The sequence below is a fragment of the Camelus dromedarius genome, chromosome 13 (assembly GCF_036321535.1).
Source record: "Camelus dromedarius isolate mCamDro1 chromosome 13, mCamDro1.pat, whole genome shotgun sequence".
Classification (NCBI taxonomy): Eukaryota; Metazoa; Chordata; class Mammalia; order Artiodactyla; family Camelidae; genus Camelus; species Camelus dromedarius.
The window spans coordinates 61,437,106-61,452,592 of record NC_087448.1 but is presented as its reverse complement, the minus strand read 5'-3'; the positions used below and the strand labels follow the sequence as shown (position 1 = coordinate 61,452,592).

Genomic DNA, 15,487 nt, shown 5'->3' with positions numbered 1-15,487 from the left:
CAGCAGTCTTTACTGCAGTTCCTTCTGGCCAGAATGGGGGTCACCCTTCTGCCCCTAGAATCATCACTGAACACTAATGTGAAATCATCCCCTAGAATTCAAGGGAAAATATACCTCTGAACTCTGCCCCTTCCTTCCTGGACAAAATATATTTTCTATTGTTCAGGAGGAAAGAGATATTATCGGCACTGGGCAGACAAGCAACACTTTCTTCCACATAGATCATTATGTTCCTGGGAATCACTGCAGAGCACTGCATGCATGGAAAGGAAAACTAATCTTTGTCTATCTTCTCTTAAATAGGCTACAGACATTTAAAAGACAGGGACTGTGTCTTATTTATCTTTTAATCTACGACACCTAGCACACCGCCTAATTGCAAAGGTGCTTTATAAGTGCTGCTCGACTAGCATTACCTTGCATTGTGAGGTATCTGTTCTCCTATTAAGCTTACAGGGTAAGGCTAATTCACTGACAGGTATGCACATGCTCAGGATGTTTGTTAGTTGAATGACAAGATTAAATTAAGACATTTGTAGATAATGAGGTACTTATATAAAATACAGGTCAAAAGAAAAATGCATTTAATCTGTCAAAAAAAGAAAATGAGGTTAGTTTTGCAAGACTTGTTCTTATTGAATCTCAGCTGACTCATAGTAATCATTACTTCCTTTCCTAAGTACTTACAAATCTTTTAATCATCAATTCAAGAATTTTTCCAGGAATTGACATTAAGAACTCACTGATAGGTCTTTTTCCTTTTTAAAAGTAATCTTCTGCCTCCTGGCATATTTCTCAATGACCATGATTCTTCAGAGAGTACCAATAGAGTTTTCTCAATGGCATGTGTAATTTCCTTCAGTACTCTTGGACTTGTTGGGACCTGAGTTCATTGAAAACAACCAGAAGCTCTTTTACTATACTCCTTACCTATTATGAGCATTATTTTACTTTTAACCACACTTGATCTCTCCTTGATTTTTGGAAGATGATTCTTCTTGACAGAAAAATCAAGCAGAAGCAGAGCCTTGAGACATAACTGTAAACATCTCAGGGCTGCTGCAGGGTGGTTTATATTTTTTAGGGAAACACAGCAGCATCTGTCAGACACTGCTCAAACTCTTAGGTTGGTTCTAAGTTTCAATGTGTGCTAGCACTGCATTCTTTTTGATGATATCTTAGCCTGTGAAAGTAAGTTTTAGGGAGTTGCTGGTGATTTAAAAAAATAAAAGCACTGCATGAAAATTAATGAGGAACAGGAAATGAAGGTGGTGATGTCAGATAGGATTCTGAGGCTTAAGAAGTTATGCAGTGCCCAACAGGTGGACAATACATTCCTTTAGTAAGTAATCATTGTTATTTTTAAGCCACTTTTTAAAACTTTTTAAAATTTATTTGAGGGGGTAATTAGGTGTATTTATTTATTTTAATTTTTTTAATGGAGGTACTGGGGATTGAACCCAGGACCTCCCACATGCTAAGCACACGTTCTACCACTGAGCTCTACCTTCCCACCAATCGTGGTTATTTAAGAATGAAATAAAATACTTTTTTTCATTTTATGAATATTATATTCTCAAACAGCTACTTAGTTATTAAGACTCAAGTATTTATTAATCTATTTAGGCCTAACTACTTAATAAACAGGACTGTTAGGTATTTCTCTTGGGCTGGGGGCACCATGAAAAAATTCCTGAGACCCTAAGGGTGGCGTAAATTGAAAAGTTTGGGAATCTCTGTCTTAAGTGGTGGTTTTGGAAACTCAGTTAGCCTTATCATACTTTGACAAATACAGTCAGCTTTCATTATTTTTTAGATAAACACATTGAACCTTGAAAAGTTCATAATTTTTACAGAATTTCTTGATTCACTCCCTTAAGCTATTCCTAGGTCCCTTCTTCTCAATTCATACATTTTCAAAGTTCCCAGTTGTTTGTTTTTTACCTCATAAGAGGGATGTGTATCGTGTGGTTAGAGGCTGTGCACATGCGCACACTCTGTGTGTGGGGCAGATGTAAAAAGTTCAGTGGCAGCATTATCATATAAGATTTAAGTCAAATGCTCATATGCTGGTGCCTGACTGTCTGCCTAGCTTCTTAGCATGCAGCAGATTTGCTGTATTGTTTAAAAGCTACTTTGACTTATTTTGAGTAATGTTTCACCTTTTTTGTTCTTGTTGACTTGTAAAATACCCACTTGAAGCCATATCATCCAAATAGAAGCTTTCACCGTGGTTTACCCTGAGTAACTAAATGTATCTTCTCTATAATAGAATTTTCAAATATTACGAGTATCTACAATTAAAATATATTTTGTCATTTATCAAAACCATGAATTATTTTAAGTTGAATAAAATCAAATTACTATATTAGTTATTTCTGAATTTTTAAAAGTCATGAGTTAAAAGAGACTGTCTGTTATGGTTTGCTTAATTGCTAGGAGGATCTCACTGGCCACTCCTCGACAGCTTTATAAATCTTCCAACATGACTCAGCGTTGGCAAAGAAGGGAAATTTCAAACTTCGAATATCTGATGTTTCTTAACACTATAGCAGGTAAGAAGACATCTCATTCTCTAATCAGGTAATATGTTTCTGTTCATCAAAATCATTGGTAATGTGACTTGATGGAGTACATCGTTCTCCTTGGAATTCAAATACAGCATTAGAATAAATATTGAAGTACTCACATTAAATTGTTATCAGAGACTACACAAGTAAGTACCAAGGTTTAGATGCATTTATTGTTGAAGAGGCTTTTCCTTGCTCTCCTTCTGCCATTTCCTTTGCTGACAGCTTTGTCTGAAGGTTTATTAGAATCAACAAACCATTGCCAGAGAGTGTCTGGAAATAATAATGGGAAAATGTAATTTCACTACTTTGTCATTCTCAGCAGTAGCAGCTAGACAGGAGAATAACAACAGGATTCTGCCTAGTACAGATGTCACCTGGATTATGGCATGATTGGGTTACAGCATCTTTTTTTTTTCTTAAAATCTTCCAATGAAAATATAAAATCAGATTACATTTCTAAATGATGAGTAACTGCCATCAGCCTCGGCAGTACCAGGCTTGTAAATTAAAAGAAGATAGTGGCTTTGTTTTTCAGCTAAATCAGTGGTTGTCAGTGGCTGTACATGTCTATGAGATTTAAGTAGCTCTTTCTTTTGTCCTGAATTAAGCTCCAAAGCCCTAATTTATGTTGAATTACAAAGAATTTACTTCTGTAAACCAGGCTCCACCAAAATTTTTGCAATCAGATGAATTTAAATAATTACTTAAATATATATGCTTACCTATGATTATTGTTCTTTCATGAATGAATACTCAGAACCATGAGTTTAGAGCCTTGTGGTCTGATTCATTGCTTGAAAGGGTAACTGTGTAATATTCGTCTTTTTTAATCTATCATATACAAGTGAATATGGATGCTATGGGCATATATTAAATATGAATGATACAGATATATATTAAATAGACAAGAGAACTTGATTTGTCAACAAAAAGGGATAAAAAATTATTTGAAATGGTTTTGCATTTTAATTATTTAATACACACATTGTAATTTTAATGCCTTTGCTAATAGTATACTAGAAGTGCAACCAAAGAACTATTTATTACATATATTAAATGTTATTCTGTATTTCATGCACGTATCTCCACTATATAACTATACCTTCAAGATACCTTTATGACATATTTCATATATATTTGTATGCCAGTATATACAATGTACATATCTTAAAGAGACCTGCTTACTTCCTTGAAGATAAAAGAAATGTGTTATGCTATTTAATTAACACATTACTTACATATAAAGATAGAATGAACTTAAACATCTGAAATGTAAAGAACCTAATTTCCTTAGCATATTTATGTAAACAGCATGATGTAGCATAAGCTTCATTGCCAAGGTGAAGGGGATAGAATCCCAGATCTGCCAACTTTATGTCCTAGGGCATAGATGGAATTGCAGGTTTTAACTCTGTCTTGGACTTTAAATCTTTCAATAGCCATGTTTGATATGTTTGCATCTGTTTTAATAACTAATCTGTTTGGTCTTATATAATCTTCTCTTATACCATTGCTTTTAATATTTTCTTGCTTTTCATATTGTTTTGTCTTTCTTCAGGCATGTAAATAAAATTTTGCCCACTATTTTAGAATTCAGAACATAGGATATTTTGTTATTAATTTTCTTCGAGAATTAATATGTTTAAATTTTTTTAACCTTCTAAAATATATTTCTCTTACTTTTGAACTCAAAAATGAATCAACATTTTTAATCACTCCTATGCAAAATAAGAACATTAACTCAATTTACTTCTCATTTATTGCTTATCTTCATCAATGTAACTTAATACCAGAATCCATATTATTATTAAACACTTATTTTTTGAAGCCCACATATTTTTACATCTTAGGAAGGATTTCAACTCTATTAAAATTTTCTTCTCGTTAATGCAGTATGTTATTTTCAACTACGTGGATCTTTACCTGATTTTTCAGGATAGTGTTCTCTTTACATTCTTCTGCAGTATTCTTTCATGTTTCCTGTAGTTAGGTTCTCCTATTGTCCTTGAAAGATCTATCGAGTCATTGTCTACCATATGTCGTACATAAGCGTGATTTTTTTTTCCCTTGACTGTGCTCCCTGTTTGGAGCTTTTGGAATTAAAACTGAAGAACAGGGTGATCTCACTCTGTTTCCAGTCAAGCTGGTATGCTTACTGAAAGGTTCTTCTGTTCTACGATGGGATTCTGTCCTCTGGATGGAACGTTATCTGGTTTATTGTATTAAAGGACTCTTTTTGTTTATTTGTCTTGGGGGGGCTATTAGGTTTATTTTTTATTTATATAATGGAGGTACTGAGGATTGAACCCAGGATCTTGTGCATGCTAAGCACATGCTCTGCCAGTGAGCTATAACTTCCCCTCTACTGGTCTTCATCTCTTCTCTGCATTTTACTCCTGTCAGATACATTTCCCACAGTGTGGTTCAGTTCCACCTGTAACCACCACCCACTTCATGCCTGTTACTTTCTGGGAGTTTGTTTCTCTGTCTAGCTCTAGAAAGATTGCAGCCTGGATAGAGATAGCACTGTGATCCCTAAAAGCTGTCCCTAAGCGATATAGATACAGCTGTTTTTCTGATTGGGATAATCTTCGGGTTTCTGAGCCAGAGCATGCAGATTGTAAGGAGAATTTGAGTGTCTTTCTATCTTTTTTTGAATAATTGAGGTCTGTTTTATATGGTGTCACAAAGAATGTACAGACCACTGGGAGTTTTTTAAAAGAATTTATTGGGTATTTTTTTTGCAATGACTCTAACTAAATATTAAAGTCTGTCTACTGTAGACAGTGGGATGAAGAGAAGTATAAATAGACACTCGAAACTCAGAGCACTTACAACTGGATGAGTAAATGAAATATACATAAGAGCATTTTGAGACAGCTGATGGTAAGTGCTGAATGAGTGCTATAAATAGTGAATGCGACAAGAGCTAAGCAGGGTGGAAGAATTTTAAGAATGTTTTGGGGGAGACAAAAAAAGAACAGAGCCTTACAAATTTCTGCCAGTTGGATATGTGTTACGCATTCAGTGGACATGAGTGTCATATCTTGGCTACAGCAGAGAATAATAGGAGATAACATTGGAGTTGTAGGTAAGAACCAGACTGTAAAGAACCTGAATCTAGGAATCAGTGTTTTATAGTAGAAGAGAATGCAGTATGGAGTTTTAGGAAAATTAAACTGATAACTATGGATGGCATGAATCAGAAACTAGATCTCCTAAAGCTGGGGAGAGCTTTCAGGAGAGCATTACAGGACTCTAGATATGAAATTGACTTGTTCCTCGTTTTAATAAAATGTTACTGAACGCTTCTGCTATGTGCCACACACTCTATTTGGCACTGACACTTCAGAAGAAAGCAAAGTATGGTTTCTGCCTTGGAAGAGATCATAGTATAGTCAGGAAAACAGACGTACGTACACCAGCAATTCCAGTAAAAAGTTACAATTATTATAGTAGGAAAATATACAAAGCTATTTGAAGCCATAGATCCAGAAGGCATTACATTTACAGGAAAAGCTTCTCATAGTATTTTCATAGGCTTCTTATAGGCAACATGTAAGCTGGAAATTTCTTTAATTTTTCTTAATATCAAGGTTCAGGGAAAAATAATATTTTTATTATTTTTATTATTAATAAATTAATAATATTAAATATTAATAATATTAAAATAATAATTTTATTAATATTTAATAATATTAAATAATTAAATAAATTAAATAATATTTAATAATATTAAATATTAATAATATTAAAAATTAATAATATTTTTATTATTTTTGCCTAGTTTTATTATTTCTTTGTGAAACATTTCTTTTATGTCAATATCAACATTGAGAACAAATGGTAAATAATAATGCTTACCGAGCAGTTTCCGAATGTTCCATCATGGTTCTAAGTGTTTTATGCATATTTACTCATTTAATCCTAACAATAACCCAAAAGTTCTTATTCTCATTTCACCAATGGGCAAATGAAGTACGGAGAAGTAAATAACTTGCCCAAGCCACAGAGCTAGTACGTGAAGAAGTCAGGATGCTAATGTAGGTAGTTTGGCCATAGACTTTCACTCAACTACAATAGCATACTGCCTCTGGATATTCACAGTGACATTCAGTTTCACCTCCAGTCACCAGCCTTAATCTATCAACTGCTTTAAGACCTAAGCAATTAATGATTTTTAGACAATTGTTTTCATTTTTATTATGGTTATGACTTTTGTACACAGGGATATTCTACCATTAGATCTGGGTCTAGAATTATCATCTCTAATGTACAAGCTGGTACTGTTTTCAGCGAGATCTCAGATCCAGAGAAGCAAGACTCTGAGACAGAGACTTTCTTGCAAGAAGTTTATTGGAGAGTGTCCTTGGGATCAACATCTGTGGGGGAGTAAAGAAAGTAGAACTTGGCAGAAGGAAAAACTGAACCTCAAAGTAGGTGCAGCAGAGACCTCAGCAGATCTTACAGGGAGGCGAGAGCTGAGATGACCTTTCAGAGATGTCTTGCCCTTGCAGCAAGGGCACCCGGCCTCGTTACCTCCACTTTGCGGTCACTGGATGCAGACTCCTGGGAAGGAAAGGGCCTTGAGTGAGAGGGCTTTCTCCTGATGGTGGCGGCTCCTAGAGAACACCACCAGCCACAACATGAGCAACTCAGCCACCAACCCAACTCCAGGATAGAGTAGTTCTCAGAATCACCTGAAGGGCTTGCTGAAACAGAGCATTGAGCCCCACCCCAGAGGTTCTGATTCAGTAGGTTTAGAGTGGGGCTCAAGCATTTGTATTTCTAACAAGTCACCAGGTGATGCTGATGCTACTGGTCCAAGATCCACACTTTGAGAACCACTGCCCTGTACCTATATTCTTTAAAAGACATACCTTAACATAATTGTGTTAATGTCCCATAGGATTCACATCTTCCACAGCACTGTATGTGCCACACGTGTTGGCACTTATAGTAATGTGTCCTTAGCATTTTATGTCTTCTTCTCTCCATTGGGATTATGAGGTCAAAGTTTTGCACTATAAATACCCATCAGATTGAACTGATTTAATATTTATGCTCTGTGTTTGCATGATTTTATGGTCTATTATGTGAGTTGACTAGAATTGCTATATTTAAATTTAAATTTAAATTTCCTGGATTAAAAAGAAGAGTTGCAAAATGCAGTCTGATTGAGAAGATGAAACAACCCTTTCTGGCTTCATGTTTTTAAAAATATAGGTCAATGTGACCTAATAAATTCACATTTTCTGCAAAGATATTCAGTATTTCTCTTACACTTTACATGAAATTCGAAGTACATTTTGTGATGCATTTCTTCCTCTGAGGTCTCTCATCCTTGGCCAATTTGTATTTTCCTCCTTTCAAAATGCTTTTAAAAGTAAGACTCTCCATAAAGCACACAGCAGCAATGTCCTAGAATTAATGCAGTATGTAGAGTTTTAGACCCTCATGTGACACATGTATATATACATAATTACATAGAAATAGACACATTTTCCTATACGTATGTAAGTTTTGTAAAGATACTTTACGTAGTAAAAGAAGCTTGTCAAATACTCAGAAAACATACTGTTTTTAAAAGACACCTAAAGGCCAACAAATATTTTCATGGCCTTTATTTTGTTGTATTTATAAATTCAATAAATACTCGTGATAGAAAATTAGAAACATAGAAAAGTATAATTTAAAAACCCAATCACTTGTAATTCTAGCCATAAATATCACAGTTAACACTTTGGTGATTTTTCTGTTTTGTTTTGTTTTTTTCCTATGTGTGGCAGTCTTTGGGAATCTGTTACATATACAGGTTCACATTCTACTTTTTTTCATCCCATTAAATATTCTTTGAAAACATGACCTTTAAAACTGCATGAAAGTCGGCTTAGGACTGTGATGTAATTTATTTAACTATTCTGAAACAATTGATCTTTAATTTTTAAAGAACACTAAGTTTTGGAAGACTTTTAATGGTGCTTAGAGTTTGATTTAGATATATGGGTTCAACCTCTGATTCCCAGATTGACCTAGTTTCTGTTCATTGTGTTCCAAAAGATACAACTTCTGCCTCATTTTATACTTTGTTAAATAATACTATGAACAAGATATTAAAATCTGACATTCTAGTATTTAAAAAAAAATAGAGTGATTGCTTACTAGCTTCATGTAAATGATCCTGTTGGGTTTGGGGGCTTTTTTTTTTTTTTTAAGATTTTTGAGTTGTTTTTCATATGGTCAGCTAATGAATTCAGTACTACTTCCCCAACGCCAACCTTTTTCTCCTGTTTAGCATTTTCCACTTTTTTACTCTGTGATGTACAAGCCCTCCCTGGTTAATTATGTATATATTTAGCTACTGCATGTGTTGGGCTTATTATTGTCATCTAATTAGATGTAACTTGAACTGCTTGCTTCTAGAAAAATCATTAAAAATTCTTTCCTAATGACCTAGAGATGACAAAATGTCTGTAAAGTGAGAAGAAGCAGACAAGCACAGGAACATCGCTCTTAAAGAGTGTTAATCCAGATGCTGCAATCGTCTAATTAAACAATATTTTGCTGTCATTAACATTTTCACCAAGGAATTGCAGTTATAATTTCTTTGTCAGCTGTCTCTAGATCACTTTACCTTCAAAACTAAAGTGCCATATAAAAACATTAAATTGGATGGTTTAATTAAAAAGGTTTTTTTTTTTAAATAAAGAAACATATCTGGTGTTTCTGAGATCTCATTTACTGTGCTTCACTTTTATTGTTTGAGTAGATTAGTGTCACAGGCTTGCAATATTTAATATTCATCTTCTAAGATAAATCCTTAAAGTACAGTAAGTAAAAAGAATTCTGCACTTACTACTGCTGGAAAAGGAAGAAACCCTACCAATTACAGCACAAGATTATTTACTAAATTTCAATTATCCTAAATTTAAAAATTGATAAATAAGTACCTCCATGTGCCAGAACCTAACAGGTATTACTTTGGAAATATTTCACTTTTTTGTTAGTAGGTAAGTTAGTAAACAGCAGGATTTTTTTTTTTCAGTTCACAGAGGTGTTCAGTAAAATAATTAAAGTAATAATGCTAATTCATGGCTGAAACTTAATAAATGCAAAATCCCAGAGTACCACTACTTACTCTTTTTCATCCACGTGATTTTTAAGTACATTGTGAATTTTTAATTCAAATCAAAAACATTTATAACTGTCCATGTTGCAAAGCTTTTATGTGGAAATTTTTGTTTAGAAAGGGTTTTAATGTAACTATGTCAGAACATCTATTTATATAGTTTATTGTATTTATTAGAATTAAAATATGCTATAAAGTTTTAGTAATTTAAAACTAACTAAATTTTCCTAAGCATTTATTTTTAAAGAACATTCCAAAGATTACTAAAAATGAATTACAAAAAATGTGGGACAGATTAATTGCCATGAGCTGTGACTGTTGGCATCAATCAATTTGTTTGTGTGTTTTAAGGATGATGCCTTCTTTTCTTTATAGTTTCCTGAAAATAGCATTATATCTTTTCTTATACTAGAAAATGACGTCCAGTAAAAGGCTGGTATCTTCCAGTATGGTCTCTATTTTTACGTTGTTTGTACTTACACATTTAAGTACTGAATTAATGTAAACTAATTTTTTATTGATTTTATTTTGACAGCTTTTCTTTACTATACAAGTGTTAAACTACAGAAATTTTAAAAGCAATTATGGTATCTAATTTTCAGCTATTAATTGATTTATAGAAGTAATATAAATGTTATATAAATAACATCAAGTTATTCTCTAGAAAATACACATATATCATTAAAATCTATTAATTTTTTAAGTAGAATGGTAACCCAGAAAATGGCAGAGCACAGAATATGCCATGGACCTACTTAGAATCCCAGAAATAGCTTTACATAGCCAACCTAGACGCTCTGTGTATGTGCTGAGAGTAATCAGGTGTCCTAGATTAACATAAACATGAACCCTCAGTAATAAATTTTCAATTTTAGAATTTTACACCGTATATTTTACAATGATACTGCTTTAGCAGAATATTTTCATATATGAAAGACTTTAATTAAAAGGTCCCAAATTCTTGTTTATTCTCATCACTATGATTCTTCACAATAGACTTACAAACATGAAGCAGGTGCAGTCATTGGCTGAGCTGTGGAGCTGCAGATGTTTCCTTCCGGTGGTTTACTGTGCTCATTGACAACGCCGTGCTCTCTCATACGCACTTCTGTGCCTTTGCCTGGTCCTCATCCTCCAAAGAGACTATCCTGCAATTTTCCTTCTTTATTTGGCCATTGTTTGTTCATCTTTTAAAATTTGGCTCATTTTATCCCACTTTTATCACATATGTAGTATGTATGTTCACACATGTGTTCATTCCTTCAACAAACATCTATTGGGCAAAGAGAATGTGGCAATACACAGAGTTGTTTGTTTTAAGCCCAGACCCTCCATTCTTGAGTTTACAGACGAGTGGAGAGGCAGGCAAGGAAACGGTGCTGTGTATCGGCTGTAACACGTCTGCAGCAGTGCTGTGTCGAGAGAACAAAGAGCAAACACTAACCCTGCTCTCTCACCTCATTCCGGGAAATGCAAAGTGGAAGCAATATTCTGCGTTCTATCAGTTGCCTACATATATAATACATACCTACATTAGTTTATGCATTTAAAACTATGTAATTTTGTTGTAAAATGCAGATTCCTATAAGAAACAGATAAAATAGTCAACCAATAAAATGTTTACTCAACGAATTAATTAATTTGATTTGATGTTTGTAATAGCAGATTTAGGCCTTCCTCAGATTATGGTTGGTTTTTTTTCTGTTTCACAGTCACATTTACCAATTGCTACAAGCATAGGTATCTTTTAATGTCAGTTGTTGGTGACGGACGAGATAACGTAGGCATATCTATGCTACTGCTCTGCTAACACGGTCTGCACAGCAAGGCCCCCAGGATGAAATCCACATCACTGAGTATCAGAGAAACAGCTATTTGCATGGATTTGAATAGAAGTTTAGAAAGTCCTATGATCAGATCATAACACATTTTTATAAAAATAATCTTGTCCAAAGAAAGTTTTCTTTGGACCTTTGGACCCCGTTTCTTTAATAGTGTCCCTGTTAATTTCATCTGACCATGTGTTATTTCAGTATCAGTTTATCAGGGTGAGTCTGTGCTGTGCTCTCTCTAAGCTTTTGACAGTCCCATGGCCTTCAGTATCCCACCCATAAAGCTTAAACATTCTATCAAAACAAACAAAAAACAGAAAAAAAAAAAAAGTCAACCTAAGATCCAGCAGCTCTCCAGTAAACTGAAACAACATGATACAAAAGGAAAATTCATGAACTTGAGGGTGTGGAAGAAATGTGCCTGACGTCTGCGTCCATGCTTTTTCATGCTGGCTTCTGGTAACTTGAACATTCTCTGCATTGATTCTTATTAGAAGCACAATATTGTAGTCTGTATACTGGCAGTGTAACTTCTAGATACGTACTTACCATAGTAGAACACCATCACATAGTCTGCAGGCGTTCGGGCCAGCAGGGGAGTCTCCTCCATCATCGCTCTCAGGGACACTGGCCTGCAAGGCGTGGCTTCCAGGGTGACGATAGCATCCTCAGCAAAAGGGAGCTGGAGCCTGGAGCACCCGTGTGGCAAGTTGCAGGGGCCCAAGCCTGCAGGGGCGGATGTCATCTCTGCTCACATTCTGTAGTGTAGAATTAAGACTGAGAAGTGTGGTCCAGCTCAGGATGGGGAGAAACTGACTATGACAAACAGCTAGCAATCTCTACCACAAGCTTATATCATAAAAAATTAATTTACTCACATCTTCATTTTTATTGAGTGAATTCACTTGAAACACATTGTTATGAGAGTGCTTTTGATCAAAGAGACATACTTCAATAAACAGAGGAGTTACTTTTCCTCTGAAATGCAATCATTGCCTTATCTGTTGTAAGAGTAGGACTGTTTTCACAAGCAGTTAGTACACAGATTTTCATTTCTTTTTCTTTACTAGGACGGACGTATAATGATCTAAACCAATACCCCGTGTTTCCATGGGTATTAACAAACTATGAATCGGAAGAATTGGATTTGACTCTTCCAGGAAACTTCAGGGATCTATCAAAGGTAACTTTTAAATACATAGAAGTCAATTTTCTTCGTTAAAGACTATATTCTAAAAGCATTTCTACCAGAGTATATACAGTCAATGAATGTTTATAAGAAAGTAAACCTGGATGTCTTCGATTTTTGTAGTCAGCATCTAAATTTTGTCAATTCTTAGCATAAGAATCAAGCTGCAAGAAGATAAGTTAGCACAAATATAGGTAAAATGTAATGGATAGTTGAGAAAAAGCAGATGTAGGGAGAGGTTGCTCTGATATCCTAGGTTTTAAAAGTCAAGGCAAGAAACCTGAAATTAGTATAAATATGATGGCGAATAATTTCTGCCATGTACTTCTTAGGTCATCTGACATTTTATCTTGACCATAACACACACACACACACACACACACACACACACACACACACACACACACACACACACTGTAGGGGAGCTTAATACTGCAAAGAAAGTAGGCCACAATAATTTATCAAGGGTCTGCTAAGATGAGAGAAGATTTGGCCCAAAAATGGCAAGAAAAAAATACATAATGGGTGATAAGAATAGAAAGCAGATTTTTGGTTAGTTCACCTCATTTGTTGAGAGGAAGTTTAAGTGGGATACTAAACTCTTTGAAACTCAGTGAAGAATTAGGAACAAAGCCCCCAGAGCTGCTCTGTAGCCTCAGCCAATGTCAGAGCCAGGCCCTGAAGTGTGTAATACTTGAGCCATATGAAGCCTCAGCCCTTTCACATTTTGTTCCTTTTTCTATCATAGTTGGTTAGCTGGCTTAGCATTCCACAGCAGGAGAAAAGGCACGTGGGCAGGTGTATATACGTTTGGTTTTGGAACGCGGTGGGTTGAGGAGCTCACAGACAGGGGAGCGCAAGTCCTGCAAGGAAGGGAAGCATGCAGTGAAACCAACTTAAAATTAATCTCATAGATGATTTTTAACTCAGCACACCTTCTCTTGCCTTTTTCCTGCCTTTGAAAACTAGTTCTACCTAAGTTGAAGTTCTCTATGCCACTCTTCACTAGCTGTGTGACCAGAAGCCAGTTTCTCTTAGCCTCAGTTTCCCCATTTATAATATGAGAATAATAATACTCTCCAACCTCATACAGTTGTAAAGAGCAAATGACATGTGCAATTAAAGAATGTAACGCAGTACTTGCAACATAGGAGCACATCGTGGATATTAGCTTGGTTACACATGGGATATTTCTTAGCTTGTTTCTGGAGCCTGTGTACTAATTTTTGCATATTCTTATCTGTCATTCACTCTCTGGTTCTTATATTTTATGTGACTTCCTTATCAAACTTGCTAGCTCATTGCTAATTTTAGCATATGATATTATAGGTATTCAAGAGACCTAAGAGATCAATTAGCCAACATCTTACTGAGAGTCACACAGCTGGTAAAAAATAATGCTAGCAATTGAATTTCAATATGATTGCAAATATAGTAATTATTTGCAGTACAATTGAACTGAACAAAACTCTTTAACCATTTACTATGTGCAAGTAAGTATTTAAGCTCAGGGAGGTAGAAGCACAGTAATTCACAAGGCCCTCCCTCTGGAAGGAAATCTGGTTACAGATTATCTGAATGATAAAAGCGCTCTCTGCAAAATTAAGAACGTACTATATTAGAGAACTTCATGAGAGGCAACAACCAGTGGTTAGGAACGGGAACTCTGGAGCTAGACTGCCTGAATTCAGATCCTAATCCTGCCTTAGACCACTGTTAACAGGGCCTTAAACCACTATTTATTTCACTTTGCCCAGTTTCCTTACCTATATAACGAGGACAGTAATAATAGGATTGTAGTGAGAATTTGACGAGTTACTAAGTATGAAGAACTTAGCAGAATGCCTGGGGCATCAGCACTAGTTAATACGTGTATGTAGAGGTAATGCAGTGAATCAGTGCTGTATGCTGTAGACTTCGAATTGTCTTTCAAATAATGATGATAAATATATGCTGCTACATCCTTACTGGAATTTGAATGTTTGAGTGACATGCATTTCTGACATGACTTGCTAAGGCTGAGGTGGAATCTTTGGGTGTGAAGCAAAACCAAACTAACTTATTAAAATGAGGGTGAAAACTGTTAAACTAGTTCTTTAACAAAAGCTTATCTACATATGTTCTATTCAACATTAATTGAATGGTCATTGTGTATTAGACATTGTAAAACATATATACAATAACAATGTATGGTGTAAATTCTCATGTGGCAGAAAAAAGAGTGTTAAAATATCATAAACTGATTACTAATATGGCTATTTTGGATTATTTTTTAAACTGGAAAGAAGATCCTTTTCCTTTGAAATCAACTGAGATATCTTGGTAAAAGGAAGTTTATAGACCAGAGTTCCTTTCCTTCCTCCACTCATGTGTTCATTCAGTCCTTCATTCAGTCAACGACTAGTTACCACACACTCACTATGCGTATGTCAAGCATTGTACTAGGTGGGAGAGGGGACGGCAGTTACTAAAATAGGGTCTCAGCCACCTCGGTAGAGTCCCTTCTAGAGCTGAGATGAAAACTCAGTTACCAGAAATCTGTGAGGCCAGCATTACGACAATAGGTACGTGGGGACTGTAGCAGATTGGAAATTGCAAGCTTAAGTACGTGAAGACATTTGGACTCAAATGTTCCTGAGACACTTTCCCAAAGAAAACATGCCTTCCATTATGACTAATATGGGTTATAGAAGGTATACGGGAAAATATTATCTAGTAATTATAGATTTTTAGTTTATCCATGTGGAAAAGATGAGATAAATGA

At 35.1% G+C, this 15,487-nt stretch overlaps 1 protein-coding gene across 7 annotated transcripts in view; it reads left to right on the top strand.

Moving 5' to 3' along the window:
- The window catches only part of NBEA (neurobeachin), a 536,299-nt gene that overhangs the window by 432,375 nt on the left and 88,437 nt on the right, over nucleotides 1-15,487 (top strand). For all 7 annotated transcript variants that reach the window (XM_031465874.2, XM_064493205.1, XM_064493203.1 and 4 more), the window contains 2 exons: nucleotides 2,440-2,555; nucleotides 12,605-12,717. In XM_031465874.2, the coding sequence (XP_031321734.2) occupies nucleotides 2,440-2,555; nucleotides 12,605-12,717 (229 nt within the window). The remainder of the gene's footprint in view (nucleotides 1-2,439; nucleotides 2,556-12,604; nucleotides 12,718-15,487) is intronic.